Genomic DNA, 20,117 nt, shown 5'->3' on the forward strand with positions numbered 1-20,117 from the left:
ACTTCAACCGGTCGAGAGCAACGGCGGTTGACAAGCTTCCGGTAGAAGTTGTAGTAGATTCCTGAAATACAATGGTTGGCAGCACATTCCTATACGATGAGTTGTTGTTTGTTATCACCAAAATATCGGATTCAACAGTATTTTATATCAAATCCACGATATTATGTGTCCTCTTTTATGATTTGATTTAAAATATGTTTCCAAATATAAATATGGAAAATTTTTCTTTAAAATTTGTTTTAAAAAACAATTTTTAAAGTTTATTCACAATTAATCATTTGCATTATGTAGATATATATCTTTTACGGATTTGATTTAAAGGGTTTTTCTGAAAACAAATAATAAAAGTTCACCTTCAAAATCTGTTTCTCAATATATTTTCAAAAGTTATTAATAATATAATAGGAATTCTTGTTGATCAAGAATGAAAAGTTCATGATTCCCATTATTGGCAGTTTTCCATATCCCACCAAATAGAAATTTTCGCTTTCTTTTGCTCCTATGTTGTAACTAGATGTCAATTTTTAAGTGAAGAACTGATAAGTTCTATTATTTAGCTAAAAATCACACAATCAAAAAAAAAAATCCTAATTAAAACTAAATTCTAATCCGACTCCAAGAAAGATACCAACAATATTCAAAGACACTAAATTTTGGTATTTTTTAACTCAAATGAAAAATTGTGGTGATCGATCTATGTTATTGAATGGAGAACCACTTAAGATGCACATATTTATGAAGTATATATATAGTTCATAATTTTTATTCGAATCTATTTAATTGATTGTTGAAAAATCTTATATTTTTGTGGTATTATTGATTTATTTGGATTTGCATTTCATTTGATATTTATTTTGAATTTGATTTTTGATGTTTGCATTAGCTAGTTTTTATAAGTTTTATTTTGATATTTATTATTCATTACATACGAATTTTAATGTACTCTTATGTGATTTTGAAATCTTTAAATATATTTTTTTAACTTTTTTTTTTATCTCGATTACTAGTACAATTTAAGAAAATAATTCTGAGAGCTAGAATATAATGAAATTCCTCACGATAATTTGTTTTCTTTTAATAATAGAAATAGATAAAAATATAATTTAAAAAATAAAAAATATTATGTTAGAAGAATTTCTCACTTAGGACTTGATAACAGTTATTCTGTTATAATATTTTTAATTATTCTATACCAATTATAATCTATTCCAATTATAAAAGTGTGAAATATGGTCAAATTTTTTCATTGTGTATTGTCGACTTCGTCTTTCGTTTATTCATATTTGATAAATTTAATGAGGATGTTTTTTGTAAATTTAATTATTATAATAAGGTTAAAATTGACAAACTACGCATATTCTAGATAAAGATCTAGTTTTCTAAAAGATTGAAATATTAAAATACTTATGTTTTATTTTATTGTATATAAAATGAACAGATTTTTTTTTCCAAAAAATCTTGATTAAATACCGATTCATTTTCCTAAAATTAAAACACCAAGATACATTGTTTTTATTTACTTCTAAATGAAGTGAACATATTTTTTCAATAAAACTTTAATTAAATATAATATAAATTATAGTTAATTTTTATTCGAATCTATTTAATTGATAGTTGTAAAAATCATATATTTTTGTAGTATTTGCATTTCATTTGATATTTATTTTGAATTTGTTTTTTGACGTTTGCCTTAGCTAGTTTTTAGTAAGTATGATTTTGATATTTATTATACATTACATATGGATTTTAATGTACTCTTATGTGATTTTGAAATCTTTAAATATATATATTTTTTAATCTCAATTACTAGTATAGTTTAAGAAAATAAATTTGAGAGCTAGAATATAATGAAATTCCTATCACTATAATTTTATTTCTTTTAATAATAGAAATAAAATTAATTGATACAATATAATTTAAAAAATAAAAACTATTATGTTAGAAGAATCTCACTTAAATCTTGATAAAGTTATTCTGTTATAATATTTTTAATTAATCTATACCATTTATAAATCTTTCTATATCTATACCAATTATAAATAACTACCAATACAATTATAAAAGTGTGAAACAAGGTCAAAATTTTTTATTGTGTATTGTTAATTTTGTCTTTTGTTTATGAATATTTGATAAATTTAATGAAGATGTTTTTGTAAAATCAATTATTATAATAAAGTCAAAATTAACAAACTACATGTATTCTAGATAAGGATCTAATTTTTAAGAAGATTAAAACACCAAAATACTTATGTTTTATTTGCTTGTAGATAAAATGAACAAATTTTTTTCCACAAAAATCTTGATTACTGATACAATTTTTATAAAAGATTGAATGAAACATCAAGATACATGATTTTTTTTTGCATATAAATGAAGTGAACATATTTTTTCAATAAAACTTTTAATTAAATTTAATATAAATCATAATTTTCAGTTTTCTAGAAGATTAAAATACTAAAATTCTTCTATACATGGAGAGTTGATTCATCCCAAATATTCGTTGATCCATCTCAAATGAACCTACTAAAAAATTAATTAGATATTTAGATTTGAATTGACATGTGTGTAGGAGTTTGGACACATGTCAACTTCATATAAATATGTTTAAGAGTTTTTAATCGAGTCAAACGTGAATTGTGAATTTGTAAATTTATAAATCTAAAACTATTTATTTCTATTTCTATTTCTATTTATATTTCTATTTCTATCTATCTATCTATTAATTAATTTATTATTTATTATTATTCTAAAAGTGTGGATGTTGAGAAATATTTTTGCTTTGGGTAAAAATGATAAACAAAAATAATTGTGAATTAATTGGACAAGTTATATTATGTTGAATGAATAACTCTCAATCCTCATATGATTTTATTTCTAACTTTTAATATAAGTTGACTCTTATTTTAGAAAGCATTTTTCGCCTTTTGTTAATAAAATTTCAAATTTTTGTTTAGGAAAAACCAAGAATTGTTTTTAGAAGTTCTACCAAACACTACCTAAATAAAATGAAATATGAAATACCATTATTGTTATTTAAAAATTTTAATTACTAAAACAAAAATGTTATTTTAAAATAAAAAATTATTAACACAGAATAATTGTTTCAATACTTTACTTGATAGAGATTCTTCTAATATTTTTTTTGTTTTTTTATTATATTTTATCAATTACTTTTTTTGTTATTAAAGGAAATCAAATTATCGTAATAAGAATTTTATTATTTTAGGTCTCAAAATTGTTTTTTTTTAAAGTATAGTAGTAATTGAGATTGAGAAAAAAGTTAAAAAAAATATTTAAGGATTTTTAAATTATAGAAGGATACAATAAAATCTAAATGCAATAAATAAAAAATATGAAAATCAAGATTTAATATAATCTAGCTAAGAAAACGATAGAAATCAACTTCAAAAGAAATATCAAATGAAAATAAGATCCAAATAAACTAGTAATACTACAAAAAACATAAGATTTCTAAAATCCATCAACTGAATAGATTATAGAATAAATAATATAACTGCACTTCTTGAATATGTGTGTCTGGAGTGACTCTTCATTCAATAACTTAGCCTTTATCATTGTCAATTATTTTAGTTGGGCAAGAACATGCCAAAGTTTAATGTCTTTAGATATTGCTAATATATTTTTTGGAGTTGAATTAAAATTTAGTTTTAATCAAGATTTTTTGTTGGTTGATTGTGTGATCTTTAGCTGGAAAATAAATGGTGGGACATTGATAAATGGTGGGACATTGTAATAGAGGAGCAAAAGAAAATAATATTTTTATTTGGTAGGATATTGATAACTGATAATGGTGGGACATATTGAACTTCACGTTCACGATCAATATCAATCTTGTTATATTGTTAATAAATTTATGAAATTTTTACGAGAAACAAACTTTGAATGTACTCTTTTTTTTTTTTTTTTTTTTTTTTGGAAACGCCTTTCAATCAAATCCATAAAAGATAAATATAAATAAAAGACACATGATTAATTTTAATAGAACTTTAATATTTTTTTTAAACAAGATTTGATTGAAAATTTTGGATATTTATTTTTGCATACGTATTTTATATCAAATCCAAGATATTATGTGTCCTCTTTTATGATTTGATTTAAAATATGTTTCCAAAAATAAATATGGAAAATTTTTCTTTAAAATTTGTTTTAAAAAACAATTTTTAAAGTTTATATCACAATTAATCATTTGCATTACGTAGATATATATCTTTTACGGATTTGATTTAAAGGGTTTTTCTGAAAACAAATAATAAAAATTCACCTTCAAAATATATTTCCTAATATATTTTCAAAAGTTATTAACAATATAATAGGAATTCTTGTTGATCAAGAATGAAAAGTTCATGATTCCCATCATTGGCAGATTTCCATATCCCACCAAATAGAAATTTTCTCTTTCTTTTGCTCCTATGTTGTAACTAGATGTCAATTTTTAAGTGAAGAATTGATAAGTTCTATTATTCAGCTAAAAATCATACAATAAAAAAAAAAATCCTAATTAAAACTAAATTTTAATCCGACTCCAAGAAAGGTACCAACAATATTCAAAAACACTAAATTTTGACATTTTTTCACTCAAATGTAAAATTGTGGTGATCGATCTATGTTATTGAATGGAGAACCACTTGAGATGCACATATTTATGAAGTATATATATAGTTCATAATTTTTATTCGAATCTATTTAATTGATTGTTGTAAAAATCTTATATTTTTGTGGTATTATTGATTTATTTGGATTTGCATTTCATTTGATATTTATTTTGAATTTGATTTTTGATGTTTGCATTAGCTAGTTTTTAGAAGTTTTATTTTGATATTTATTATTCATTACATACGAATTTTAATGTACTCTTATGTGATTTTGAAATCTTTAAATATATTTTTTTAACTTTTTTTTTATCTCGATTACTAGTACAATTTAAGAAAATAATTCTGAGAGCTAGAATATAATGAAATTCCTCACGATAATTTGTTTTCTTTTAATAATAGAAATAGATAAAAATATAATTTAAAAAATAAAAAATATTATGTTAGAAGAATTTCTCACTTAGGACTTGATAACAGTTATTCTGTTATAATATTTTTAATTATTCTATATCAATTATAATCTATTCCAATTATAAAAGTGTGAAATATGGTCAAATTTTTTCATTGTGTATTGTCGACTTCGTCTTTCGTTTATTCATATTTGATAAATTTAATGAGGATGTTTTTTGTAAATTTAATTATTATAATAAGGTTAAAATTGACAAACTACGCATATTCTAGATAAAGATCTAGTTTTCTAAAAGATTGAAATATTAAAATACTTATGTTTTATTTGATTGTATATAAAATGAACAGATTTTTTTTTTCAAAAAATCTTGATTAAATACCGATTCAGTTTCCTAAAATTAAAACACCAAGATACATTGTTTTTATTTACTTCTAAATGAAGTGAACATATTTTTTCAATAAAACTTTAATTAAATATAATATAAATCATATTTTTCAGTTGCTTAGAAGGCTAAAATACTAAAAATTTTCTATACATGGGGAGTCGATTCATCCAAAATATATGTGAATCATCATCAATCTCAAAAGAGTGAATTCATCTCAAAAGAACCTACTCAAAAATTAATTAGATCTTTAGATTGTATTGACAGGTATGCAAGAGTTTGGACACATGTCAACTTCATATGGATATGTTTAAGAGATTGTAATAGGGTCAAATGTGTAATTTAATTGTATGCTTTTGTTTCCATTAATTTATGATATTTTTGTACCGGAGTCCATGGTGTTTCTCGGAACTTGCTTATATATATGGTAGACGTGGATATTGACATGAATTTTTGGAAGGAAACTTGCATATATGTAGTTTTTAGAATATTATTTGGCATTCCAAAAATTCATGTCATCGTCTATATATGGCCTCCACATAAGCATTTTCAACTCGAGGGTCTAAACTCCGATTATGAAGATACCAAAAATGAAAAACAATGTAAGTTATAGGACTAAAAATGTAAATTTATGCACATTAACACACATGAATAAAATCGTGCCTATGTGTTTCGAATGAATTGAATGTGAGTCCTGTTGTCTTCTATACTTCATATATATATTTCAATATGTTCATTTTTTGGCGTAAAAGGGTGGTGTTAGTTATTCCACATAAGTTTGATAAAGTTTATAGGAGTTGCACATATGGACTTGGACGATTAGGGTCGGATTTATTGTAGGGCAAAAGGGGGCCACGGCCCCCCGAAATTTTTTGAAAATTTTACTGGTATATAGTATGTATTTTTAAGAATTTTGTATATATAAAATTTGTCCCCACATTGTAATAGTTGTTGGCATTCGGTCTAGTGGTTGGCCTTCCAAATTTTATTACTAGTTGAGTTGAGGGATTCAGGTTTGATTCTTCGAACGCCACGCTACCTTCAAATTTTTATTTTTATTATATATTATTACTTTAGCACCTTTAATTAAAAACACTATTACCATTTTTTTTTCTGAAAACTTAGCACTTTTTATTTTAAACTATATTACAATTTTTTATTTTTTATTATTTAAAATTTATCATTATTAATTTAAAAAATTAAAATACAGTTGATTTTTTAATTTCTTAAATTTTTATTTAACTCAGCTTCAATTGAGACTATGGTTCTCGCTTAGCATGTTTCTTTTGTTATAGATTTATAGATGAAAAAACAATTATAAAATATAAAAAACAACAAACTCTGATATATACAATGATAGATTTTGATATATAATCAAAAATAACTTTTACGAAATATTTGGCTTTTCTCGTTTGAAAAAAAAATTAATATTAACTTTTGATATTATATATATTTATTTTTTAAAAAATTGTATTCATGTTATTGAAAATTATAGAAACATATAATAATTATTTTTGTCATTTTATATGCGAACGCAGCCCCCCCGAACATAGAGTCCTGGATCCGCCCCTGTAGACAATCATCCATCTTGAACTGTCTTTTACAGTTGAGTTAAGTTAAAGTTCAACACTAACAATTCTCACTCAACGCAATCACATAATGATGAAAGGGTAAGATTGTACTTAATCATTTAATCTTAATAAAATAACAATATTAATCAATCTAACTACACATATTATTAATAATCCATCATTATTTGATATCCTATTTATCTACTTTAAGCACCGTTTGGTTGAGGTATGATAAGTAATATATAGATAAATAGTATAATGTAATAAAAAATAAATAAAAAATGATAGTTAAAATTGTATTGCATTTGATTGATAGATTATGGTTTATTTGATTTGATTGATTAAATTTTATATAAAAATGTTAAATGACTATTTTATCTTTTTAACAGTAAATAAAATAAAAATTATATTATTTATAAGGAATAATATAGTAATTTGAATTCAATGATTTGATTGATGTGAGATAAATAATTAATGATTTGATTGATGTAAAACAAATAGTTAATATATAGATAAATAATATGATGAGAAGAGCGTGGGATGTGATGAGATGAATTATACATATATTAGTAATAACGTGAACAGAACGGTGTCTAACAGCATAAGTCATCCTTATCTAATTAATTTGAGCATAATTGCTTTGATAAGTTGAGTTACGCCCTATCCTATACTGGTCTTGGGGCGATCAGAGCCCATGAAGATAAGTGCATGGTTGTGCCCATGTGGCCGAGCCCTGCCATGGTATTGGAAATGGGCCGACCCGAGCCCAGTAGTGAAAGCCTTGCTCGAAACTTTTGAAAGTTGAAAACACTAAACACTAAATATTTAAAGATAAATAAAAAGAGATCCCCATAAACTCCAGGATTTGATCAAGACCACCAAGTTAGTTTAGAGTCTTAGTCGCCATGGTAGCTAAGCCCTACTATCAATAGTCTCCTACGTTGGATAGAATTCTATTTTAACAAGCATTCTACTTAATTAAAGCACTGACTTAAGCATCGAATGAGTCACATTGAAAATATATCCGACGCCCCTTAACCCTATTTTTGTCTTTGCAAACCTCTTTTTACCGAGTGAACCCGACCTGAAGATTCACTCACCAGATCGAACCCGTTAAACTTGAGGCAATTACTTTGTTTTTAGATATATTGTATAATAATAATTTTTTGTAATGCAAATCGTTGAAAATTTTGTGAAAGAAAAACTTAAGAAGTGCTTTGTAGAAGCATTCTCAAACACTAAAATTAGTTACATAATCAGTTTTGGAAATTTTCCTCTATCATTTTTTTTAGGTTTTCAGTTTTCCATTATATTTTACAATTGCAGAACTTGGCTCCCATAAAGAGGAAGGGTCGGAAAAACAATCGAAGTTTAGACTTGATGTTCGCATGTTTTTAACTCACCTCTTTGTGTTCTCAAATAAAAAAAAAATTCCCTTGAAGATTCATCAAAAGAGATTTATTCCCAAGAATAAAAATACTTGGTGAGAAAAATTCTTTATGCATTGGTATCATATATCTTTTGCGATATCCTCAAGGAAAGTAAAAGGGAACGCATTTTAGTTCGAAACGGATCCAAGAAATTTGACAAGGGCACGAGATCATGATAAGTTAATTCGGGGGCAAAGCTCGATCTTTCGAGAAATCATATATAAAATTGAATATTATATATATATATATATATATATATATATATATATATTATATTTGTGTATTTATTATTTAATATATATATATATATATATATATTATATTTGTGTATTTATTATTTAATAATAATAATTAATAAGAATCACGATTCGCCTAGATAATAGTCGACCACATCAACATGATTGACCTGAAGATATGCTATATGCATGAGAATAAGCATGCATATGTTCTTTCAAAAAAAAAAGAAAAAAGCATGCATATGTCTTGGCACATGTAACATTGGTCCAAAGGAAAGATAAAGACATTTTTCATTACTTTTATTTGCAGAAAATGATTGTGGGAAAATTACAAATTCAGTTATGTATGTAATTTTATATGTTAGTAAGTTTCGATCTCATCAGGCTGTTTGTTTGTTTTTTGAAATTTTTTTCATTTTTCGAATGCGACACAGACAAATATGGAGCTGATTTGATATTAATGTGTATAGAGCGACGACATATGCAAACCGAGTCGCACCTGGAAGAAAATTTAAGGCTCCCATTAGATATCTTTGAGCTCGAGTTCGATTCCAAGCTCGAAATTTTTAATGTTTTTTTCTCAAATTAGATTTCAACTCGAAATATTCGAACATGCTTCCAAAGCTCTCAAAGGTAAATGTTTGAAATATCATTATTTAATATATAATTATATTATATTAATAAAATTTTAAACATCTCGAACTACTAAAAATAATTTGAATTCGTGTTAAGCTCGAAAGAAAATTTGAATATTGTTTGAATTCGACTCAAATTCAATTTCGAATAAAGATCAAATATTTTTCTATTTAGCTTTATTCATTGACATTCCTAAATCCTAATAACAAATTTGGAGTCATATCAGCACTTCCAATTACACAATGAATAAAATTATCAAGAAAACAAAATCTCTAAGATCTAAGATCCAACTTAATTTGATAATACAAAACTAGCTCGAACTAAAATTATGGAAAATAAAAATATAGAGAATGAAAATTTTATTATTTATTATTATTTTCTCAAAAATAAGAATGGTTTCTTTTAAAAGATATGTATAACTGAATTCATATTCAGATTCTTTGATACCATCTCTATTACACATGCTTGGGAGCTGGGGGAACACGTGGGAGAGACCCACCAATTAAGAAGATAACACTAGCTAGATAGATAAGCGGATAAGGTTCTAAGAATTAATGTCCGTGCATATGCGTCTTATGGGTCAAAATTAGGAGTGGTGGAGCTAATATCAATCTTGAAGGGAATGAATAAAATTTAAATGATGGCATTTTCATAGAATGCAAATAGAATGCAATAACATAATTTTTCTTTAAAAAAAAACATTTGGTTAATTTTTCTTGAGAAAATTTTAATTCTGATCAAGTGAATTTGTCGCATTGTAATTTTTGTATTTTTCGATGTAACGTTGATGTAAAATGAATAATATTCAAGTGTACAGTAGCTTGTATCATAACAGTATTGACAAAAGATGCTTAAAATGTCAAAACTTGACGGACTCACGACTAAAGCCCAATTTTGACGATATATATATAAGATAAAAACGTATATATATACAGCAAAAATGCAATTTTCTCAATTTTCCTTAAGGGGGGAGTAATTGTCCATTCCGGATTAGACGTGGTATATATATTTATTAGGTCAAAGATACGCGTTGAGGATGGTATGGCTTTTTGCCTCGAATAAAAAAAAATAATAAGAAAAAAGGATGTGAACTTTAAACGTGTGACGAAATTGAATTGAAATAAGTTCGGTTCATCGAACATATCGAACATTTGAATTGGGATCTCATAGCTTGATAGGATTCCTCGTGCAAGTTGTGAACAAGATTCACTTGCAAAGATTGGCTGATGTTGAAAGATAAAATACAAATGGATTCTTGAGTACTCGGAAAATACTATATATATATAATAGTAAAATTTTAGACTTGACATGATATATTTGCTTGCTTTAATTTCTTGGGGGTGATTACGTGGTATCTGACTCATCAACAATACCCGACATTATGTCAAGAAAATAGCGACATTAAGTCACTTATATATATTTAGCCTCACATAAAGAATGTCATAGAACAATGGACAAAATTAGATAACAAGATATCAAAATCACAATAAGATCAATTTATAATATCAAAATGACATTTTTTTAAATATATATATAGATAGAGGAAAAGCACGTATATATAAAAGTGAAAGTTGTATAAAATTAAAGTGCAATGATATGATAAATAAATCACATTTGGATTAGATGAGATCCTAATTGTATGTACTTTAGATTAAGTAGTGGCGACCTTAAATAAGTGGTTATTTTACTTCAGTTCATTTTGGCTCGTATATGTAATTCATTTTATTTTACGTGCATAACATTTCCCGTCGTAAAACAAACCAGAATAGACACACAATGATAAATTATATGTAATATTAATCATCACAGTTATTATAAATATAATATTTTTTTACGTTATTACCAGATTTTTTAATATAAAAACATGAAATTTTTGGTTTTGAAACTTGTAGCTGTAGGTTTTTCATATTTGGTCATATTATCGGTCTTGTCAATTTGCGACTTTTAATCAAGGTTTTAAAAAACGTGAAGCGTGTCAAAGTGTGGAGTCAAGCTTCAAGATTTTTAAGCTTAAGCGCGATTACTGCAAGCTTAAGCGTACGCTTAAGCGTAAAAAAACGTTTTTAATTTAAATTATAATTTTAATCATCTCAAACAAATCAAGCGTAATGCATTAATTCTTTGTAAGATTCTAATTCAATTTATTTCATCATTTTAATATCTCGTGTCATCGAACATAAACTAAATTAATTGTTCTAATTTAAAATATTAGCTGTAAAATCCTTCAATATGTACTGTATTCACATAATCGCTACACTTAGCCCTACAATATTATACATTGCTAACAATCACTTGTCAGAGCAATCTCAACCGAACCAGATCCTCTCCCAATTGGTTGCAACAGAAGATCAGATACTTAAATTTATGTTTATCTTTTTCCCTTGTATAGAGGATTCATGTTAACAGAAACAACACTATAAATGATGTAACATGTACTTTAATTCATATACAATACAAATATATTCTGCAGCTCATCTCTATATGGTATCAGACCAGTAGTCTCTAACGAGCTTACAAATGGCTTCTGAATCCACTCTTGTCAATATTTCTTCAACCAATCTTATGCAGCAGCTCAACTTCCTCTGAAACTCACCAAAGCAAATTATTTCTCATGGCGTGCTCAGTTCAACTCTCTATTTTTTGGGTTGGATCTCCTTGGCTACCTCGATGGGACCTTACCTTGCCCAGCTGAAACCGTGACTAAAGATGGCAACACTACTCCAAATTCGAGTTATCTTCAATGACGTCGTCAAGATCAGTAATTCTTCATGCCATCTTTGCCTCCTTGAGTGAATCAGTTATTCCGTTGGTATCTTCAGCCACATCGAGCCAGGAAGCATGGACCCGTCTTTCTCGTCTCTACGCCAAGAGATTTACCACCCACATAATTCATCTCAAAGATAAACTCAGCACGGTCACTCGTGGTAATCTCTCTGTCGCTGATTTTCTAGTGACCATCAAGCAAATTGCTGATGAACTCACTATCCTTGGTGATCCGCCCAGTGACGCCGATCTTCTCATATATGCAACTAGTGGTTTAGGCCCTGCTTACAAAGAGTTAATTACGGCTATGAAGACTCGTGACTCCGTTGTTCCATTCGAAGAATTGTTTGACAAAATCATTGACCATGAAACCTTCCTCCTTCATTATGATAAGCACCATGATGATCCAATAATACCCACTGCAAACTTGGCCAAACAATCCTATACACAACACCGACATCAAAGATCTCCTTTCTCTTCTTCTGCCCCTGGTCTCCTTCCAACTCCTCGGCCTCAAAACAGATTCTACAAACCAATTCCCACAAATTCATCCCACTATGAAGTGACTTGTCAGTATTGCGAAAAGCCTGGCCATACAGCCAATAAATGCTTCAAACTTTTTCCACATCTTCGTCCACGACGCCCGTATGCCAATCATATTTCCTTCTCACCTCCAGCACCCGATCAAACTCCTTGGATATTAGATTCTGGTGCTTCTCACCACGTTACTCCGAACATGTCAAATCTATCTCTACACCAACCATATGAAGACACCGATGACATTCACATAGGTGATGGAACAGGTTTGCCCATTACTCATACTGGTACCACCTCTCTTTCTCCCTCCTTCCATTTATCACATGTTCTCTGTGTCCCATCCATCCAGAAAAACTTAATTTCTGTCTCCAAATTTTTTCGTTCTAATCACACTTCCATTGAATTCTTTCCTTCATACTTTGTTGTCAAGGATTTACGTACAGGGACTCCTCTACTTCACGGAAATAATCGACATGATCTTTATGAGTGGCCGTCTTCCGCTTCTGTCAATAGCAGCACCCTCACGACACTCTCCATTGGTATGGTTATTAACGCTTCTCCAGCAGTTTGGCATGGGCGCCTTGGTCATCCCTCGTTCAAAATAATAAATAAACATTCTCAATCTGGTCTAGTGTCACTCTCCTCCTCTTTGAATTCAAATATTCTATGTCCATCTTGTTTATGTAATAAAAGCCATCGACTTCCATTTAGCAATTCAAGCCTGGACAGCCGAGGCCCTCTTGATTTAATTTACACAAATGTTTAGGGTCCCTCTCCTGTTCAATCTGTCGATGGATTCAATTATTATGTAATCTTTGTTGATCACTTCACTAAATATGTTTGGCTCTATCCTTTACACTTAAAATCTGACGTCCATTCCACATTTCAAAAATACAAAGTTGTCGTAGAAAAATTCTTCAATCGCTCCATAGTTACTGTTTATTCCGATGACGGTGGTGAATATACAGCTCTTAAAAATTTCCTAAGCACTGTAGGTATCCAACATCTAAAGACTCCACCCCATACCCCTCAACACAATGGCACATCTGAAAGACGTCATCGACACATTGTTGAAACTGGTTTAACTCTTCTTCATCAAGCAAAATTATCTAATAAATATTGGTACCTACGCTTTTCAAACTGCGGTTTATCAAATTAATCGTCTCCCGACTCCAATTATAAATTTTCTTTCCCCTTATGAAAAATTATTTAATAAGACTCCGAATTACAATAAACTTCGTGTCTTCTGATGTTTATGCTTTCCTTGGCTTAAACCATACACTACTAATAAACTCGAACCCAAATCCTATCCATGTATTTTTCTTGGTTACTCCCTCAATCAAAGCGCTTATCTATGTCAAGATTTAACAACACAAAAAAATACACATCTCGGCATGTTCGATTCCTTGAGAATGAATTTCCTTCCTCAAATTTATCTTCCTCGATATCCAGTAGTGCTTGGCTTAAGTCCTTAAGTGCTTCTTCCTGCCCATTGTCAACTGCTGCTCAACAACAGCCTCCAGATGGTGACAGTAGCGTTCTTCCCCTTCAACTACTGCCTTGTCTCTCATTGGATCCAATGTTGACTATGAATTCCGGCCCCTCTACATCATCTCTAACACCTCCCTTGACACAAATTAATAATTCTAATCATACCTTACCTCTTTCAGAATCAACACAACCCGTATCCACCTCAAATCACCCTTCTCATTCTATGACTACCTGCTCAAAGAACAAGATCTTCATGCCTAAGAAATTATATCAAGTCAATACGACCCATCCTCTTCGTGAATCTGTTGAACCTTCTTGTGTCTCCAAAGCTATCAAACATATTGAATGGCGGCAGGCCATGGCTGATGAGATTTCTGCACTTCTTCGAAATGGAACATGGGAACTGGTTCCACCTAACTCTACTCAAAATGTTGTTGGTTGCAAATGGATCTATCGCATTAAGCGAAATCCTGATGACTCTATCTCTAAATACAAAGCTCGCCCTGTTGCTAAGGGATTTCATCAAAGACCGGGCATTGATTTTCATGATACATTCAGTCCCGTCGTAAAACCGACAACCATCCGACTCATTCTCACCCTCGCCTTATCCCATGGCTGGCCTCTTCGCCAATTGGATGTAAACAATTCTTTTTTACATGGTAGCTTATCTGAAGACTTGTTTATGCAGCAACCACCTGGTTTCATTGACGAATCTAAGCCAGCGTTTGTCTGCAAACTTCGGAAATCAATTTATGATTTAAAACAAGCTCCTCGTGCTTGGTACAATGAACTCAAAAGTTTCTTGATCTCCTACGGGTTTGTAAATTCGCACAGTGATACCTCTTTATTTATTTATCATTCACATGATTTTACACTTTATTTCTTAGTCTATGTAGATGATTTAATACTCACTAGAAACATCCCCCATCGTGTGAATCATTTCCTTACGTCTCTGGCTGCTCGATTCTCCATCAAAGATCTTGGTGACCTCCATTATTTTCTTGGTATTGAAGTTCTGTCAACAAGCTCTAGTCTACATCTCACTCAGCACAAGTATATTCGGGATGTGTTGGCTAAAAAAAATATGGCTGGAGCCAAGGAATGCACTACACCCATGTCCTCAACTCAGATACTACAACTTACCGATGGTTCTAAGCCAACAGATGCCACCCAATATCGTCAAACAGTGGGAGCTCTACAATATCTCTCTCTTACTAGACTGGATGTGTCTTATGCCGTAAACAAACTAGCTCGCTTTATGCACTCACCAACTGAACACCACTGGACAACAGCTAAGCGTGTTCTCCGCTACCTGAAGCACACCATGCACCATGTTCTTTTTCTAAAGAAAAATCAGAATCTTGCTCTCACAGCATTCACAGACGCAGATTGGGCGGGTAATCGTGACGACTTCACCTCTACCTCAGCCTATATAATCTATCTCGGAGGTAATGCTATCTCTTGGTGTTCCAAGAAGCAAAAAACAGTAGCACGTTCTTCGACCGAAGCTGAATATCGATCTCTTGCCTCCTGTGCTTCCGAGGTTATTTGGATCAAAAACTTGTTACAAGAGCTACATATCAATTGTTCTACCACTCCGACAATTTTCTGTGATAATGTTGGTGCTACTTATCTATCGGTTAATCCAGTTTTTCATTCGAGAATGAAACGCATCACTATTGACTATCACTTCGTTCGTGACCATGTTGCCCGTGGCACATTCTCTGTCTCACACATCTCATCCAAGGATCAACTTGCATATGCTCTCACCAAACTATTGCCTTCTGTATCATTTCAGGCTTTGCGCTCCAAGATCGGTATCTCCAATGGGAGCACCGTCTTGCGAGGGGATGTCAGAGCAATCTCAACCGAACCAGATCCTCTCCCAATTGGTTGCAACAGAAGATCAGATACTTAAATTTATGTTTATCTTTTCCCTTGTATATAAGATTCCTGTTAACAAAACAACACTATAAATGATGTAACATGTACTTTAATTCATATACAATACAAATATATTCTGCTGCTCATTTCTATATCACTCACTAGTAAAAACGTTAATTTATGATATATTTTCGTCTTATTAATCAATTTTGGTTTCTAAAAAATCACATTTATGCGTATTTAATGACACTTGACATAGTAAACCTATGTATGATCACTTTTTACCGATTTTGGCCGAAGCGAAGCGAAACGTTTTAGAGAAACTTCAAGTTTAAGCGAGATTAAGCGAGACTTAATCAAACTTTTTAGAACATTGCTTTTAATCCACTAATTTACATTTTTTTGGAGACTAATACAGCGTACGAATTCACGGGTTAATTGCACCAATCCTTATGAAGAAATTCAAAAAGAATAAAACCTTATAATTTTTTTAATAAGCTAATACGTACATTTTTTAAATAAATAAAATCAAGAATTTTTGTGATCTTTATCTTGAAATGGGACCATTCATTCTCATCCCCTAGACCATATCATATCTTCGTTAAAAAGGTGCATGCATGCCTATAAATATATATGGCACCATTTCATTTTCTTCACACAAAAAACTCCACGAAGCCTCTCCCCGATTCATATATCTATTCCCTTCCCCCTAAATCTTCATCTCATTGATTATTCATAAAAAAATATTTTTTTTGTTATATATAATTAATAAAAAAATAATATCAATATATATAATTATGGAGAAAGCAAAGCAAGTGGGGCGCTCATCTTCGTCTTTTACAACGGATTTGTTCGGTCCAAAAGAGCCTTCAACATCTTCTCCTCTCTTGGGATCAATCTTTGCTCCACAACCCACTGTATGCTAATTACATTCATCTTCATTTAATTACCCATTCCCCAATAATTTTTTTTTTTCAATTTAGATACACGTACTACACTCGTAATTACACACACTGACACACATATATTAAAAGCAAGAAATTTATTTTATTAGATTTTTTGGTAGTTAATTAAAATAATATATAAGTATGATTATCTTTCTTTAAAAAATATTTATGTATGATAGATGGATATTGCAAATCCCTTGTTCTTCGCGTACGTAATAACACACGAATATTAATGGCCTTTTCCACTACTCAAAATGTTTTGATGTTCTTACATATATAAAGTTAAGCAAGTTCATGCATGTGCATACAATAGAGAAAAGGTAATATAATGGAACATTGTCATTTTTGTCGGTATGTTTGTTTGTGATTGTAGATACATATCTATATATTGAATATATTTTAGTTTTGGTTTTTCATCTTTTAAAATTTGATAATTTTAGTTTTTTTTCTTAACATCAGGAATACAAATGAAAAATAAATGAATCAAAAACAAAGATAACAAATTATATTTTTTTAGGGTAAGAACTCTTAATATTATTTAGATGAAGTTGATGGAGTCATTATAAGATTTACCAACCAATACGGAAATTTTTCATTCTCTCAAACAAATTGGGAGGGGGAAGAATTAGCCAAAAAAAAAGAACTTATAATTAAAAGACTATGATAATATAAAATACCAAAATTGAATATTTTAATAATTTTATTAAAACTTTAAAAGAATCCGTTAATCATACTGTTGATATATTATTCTCACTATCTAATATTGTGCAATGAAGTGTATAATAACTTCAAAAATTAAAATGTAATAGGATTTAAAAAAATGGGACATGGGAAAAAAATATTTCATTAATTAGATGAAATAATAATAAATATCTTATAAATAGTTTTTTTAAAAAGACAACTAAAGCCAATGAACTACACGTTGCATGTGTATCTCAAAGGTTTGTGTTTATCGGAATCTTTTCATATTTCCAGAACGGAATATTTGTTTGTTTTTTTTTTTTTTTTGAGAATGAATACTTTGATTTCACATCTCTATAACTTGGAAATAGCTTAGAAAAATATATGAATTGTCCCGGTGCCTTTGACTAAGTTTTAGTCAAAAAAATAAAAAAATTCGTGTGATAATATTTGAGTTGGAGATAGATTTGTTACGATTGAGTTTTGAATCTAAGATCGTTTAAAATTTGATTAATTTATAAATTTGTATTAGATCAGCTATAAGTTATCGATAATTATTTTGAGAAATTTGACTATATCATAAATATAATATGTACGCATTTAATGTATATATATATATATTTACTTTAAAAAATTTTAAATTTCAGATCTCCGGGAAAGACACGTCGACATCAACTCCTTCACTTGCTCGTGGTAACTCCAAGAATTCAAATACGGGTTTATCCGTTTATGGTTTTATATATATATATATATATATATATATATATATATATATATATATATATATAAATATATATATATGTATGCATTAAATATTTCATTCTTTGGTTTCCGTGGAGGATTGTCATGTCTTACTTGTGTGTGCTAGTGTAAATACATATTGTCTTTGCTGAAGCATTTCGACAAATATCCCACGAAAATTAGATACGAACTTTTTGAAATGCTGGTCTTCTGTGTTAATTAAACTTGTATCTATCAATTTTGACAATCTTTATCATTCATCATTGAAGTTGCTGACGTGACTCGTGAGTCATGACACACATCACGTCGCTTTCAATTAACACCATATTAGAAAAAATATCATAATTGAAAAAAAAAAAAAAGAAAAAAAAAACTAAAAGTGAAATTTTACCAAAAAATTAACTAAAATCACAAAGCGACAGTTAAAACTCATTGATTAAATACTATATATGTGAAAGGTAGAAGCAATTATTCAAACTTCAACATATTTGATTTTGGGTTAATTTAATTTTCATATTTCTCAATTATGAAGAGAGAGGACATTTATATAATAGTTAATAATTTTTGACGATTTTAGTCATCTATTCATTATGTATGCTAATATGATACCACACAAAAACTGCTACATCGAAAAAAAAAAACAACTGTATCTATCGAGCGTAGGGGTGACTTTGGTGTGTTTTCTTCGTTTCATGAACAGATTCAAAAGCTTCAAAAGGCAATAATTTGAATAACACAGTGGAGCCTTGCTACTACAACTCATCCATCTATTATGGTTCTCGAGAACTTTATCCTTCCACGAATCCTAATGTTGTAAGTAATTTGTTTCTAGATATTTTTAATCCATTAATTACCATCATCATTATATGAATTAAGAGTAATATATAATAATAAACGCGACTTCATATTCTTAATCATATATATATCTTCCATTTACATAATTGATCAGCTAAAGAAAGATGGAGGAGATGCTGATCCAAATGAAAGCAATTCCAACTGTGCCTCCAGAGGAAATTGGTGGAAGGGTACTATAAAAATTATAAACTCCCATTTGTCATTTTTTGAATTAAAAATATATAATTTTATTTATTTAATATTGTTATTGTTGTTGTTGTTGTTAATATTATTTTTATTTTTCAGTAAGAGATGTACTAAATCAAGTTCAATATTGTGTATTATTTCAGGATCACTATATTATTAAGACTTCCCTTTGGGTTTTGGCCACGGTTCTTCTTTGTAATAGCAGGTAACGTAACTCATGAATATAATTTTAAAAAAAGGTTTATTTCAGAACCAGCAGAGGATTTAACGGGATACGGGTGGAAAATTTGTCGATTTTTTTTATTACGAAAATTGAATTTAATTGCCTAAGACCATTTTTTTTAAAAAAATATAACAAAATAACAACGCGAGACGTGCTTTTATTGAAGGCATAAGAAAAAATACATGAGAATAGACTAGGCTAAGACCTCTGGAAAAAAAATTGATATAAAGAAATGATTGCAAGACTTGTGTTTTTACCTTCTAAAACCGTTGATCCTCCTTTTTTCAGTTAAAATTTCCGTAATTATCATCATTTAAATAAAATTTTCAATATCATGATTCGAAATTTTGCAGGAACTGAGGGAACTTGATGATGAAGATTCAAATTTTAAAATACCACAAGGAGCAGTAAAATGATTGTTAAAGTTTCACTTCGATGTTCTTTTTTCCCTGGTTTTTACTAATAAATTTTGCTACAATGTAACATATATATATGAACGAGTATCTTTTATCAAGAGAATACCTGACAAAAGAAT

General features: G+C 29.1%; 1 protein-coding gene across 1 annotated transcript; it reads left to right on the forward strand.

Moving 5' to 3' along the window:
* Nucleotides 1-16,602: 16,602 nt before the first annotated feature.
* Nucleotides 16,603-20,113, forward strand: LOC140865515 (uncharacterized). Its single transcript, XM_073270183.1, has 6 exons — nt 16,603-16,866; nt 18,225-18,270; nt 19,019-19,131; nt 19,268-19,343; nt 19,503-19,564; nt 19,936-20,113. The coding sequence occupies exons 1-5, from the start codon at nt 16,747-16,749 to the stop codon at nt 19,517-19,519; spliced, it is 372 nt and encodes a 123-aa protein (XP_073126284.1). The 5' UTR covers nt 16,603-16,746; the 3' UTR covers nt 19,520-19,564; nt 19,936-20,113.
* Nucleotides 20,114-20,117: the final 4 nt, after the last annotated feature.

The sequence above is a fragment of the Henckelia pumila genome, chromosome 4 (genome assembly GCF_033568475.1).
Source record: "Henckelia pumila isolate YLH828 chromosome 4, ASM3356847v2, whole genome shotgun sequence".
NCBI classification, from domain to species: Eukaryota; Viridiplantae; Streptophyta; class Magnoliopsida; order Lamiales; family Gesneriaceae; genus Henckelia; species Henckelia pumila.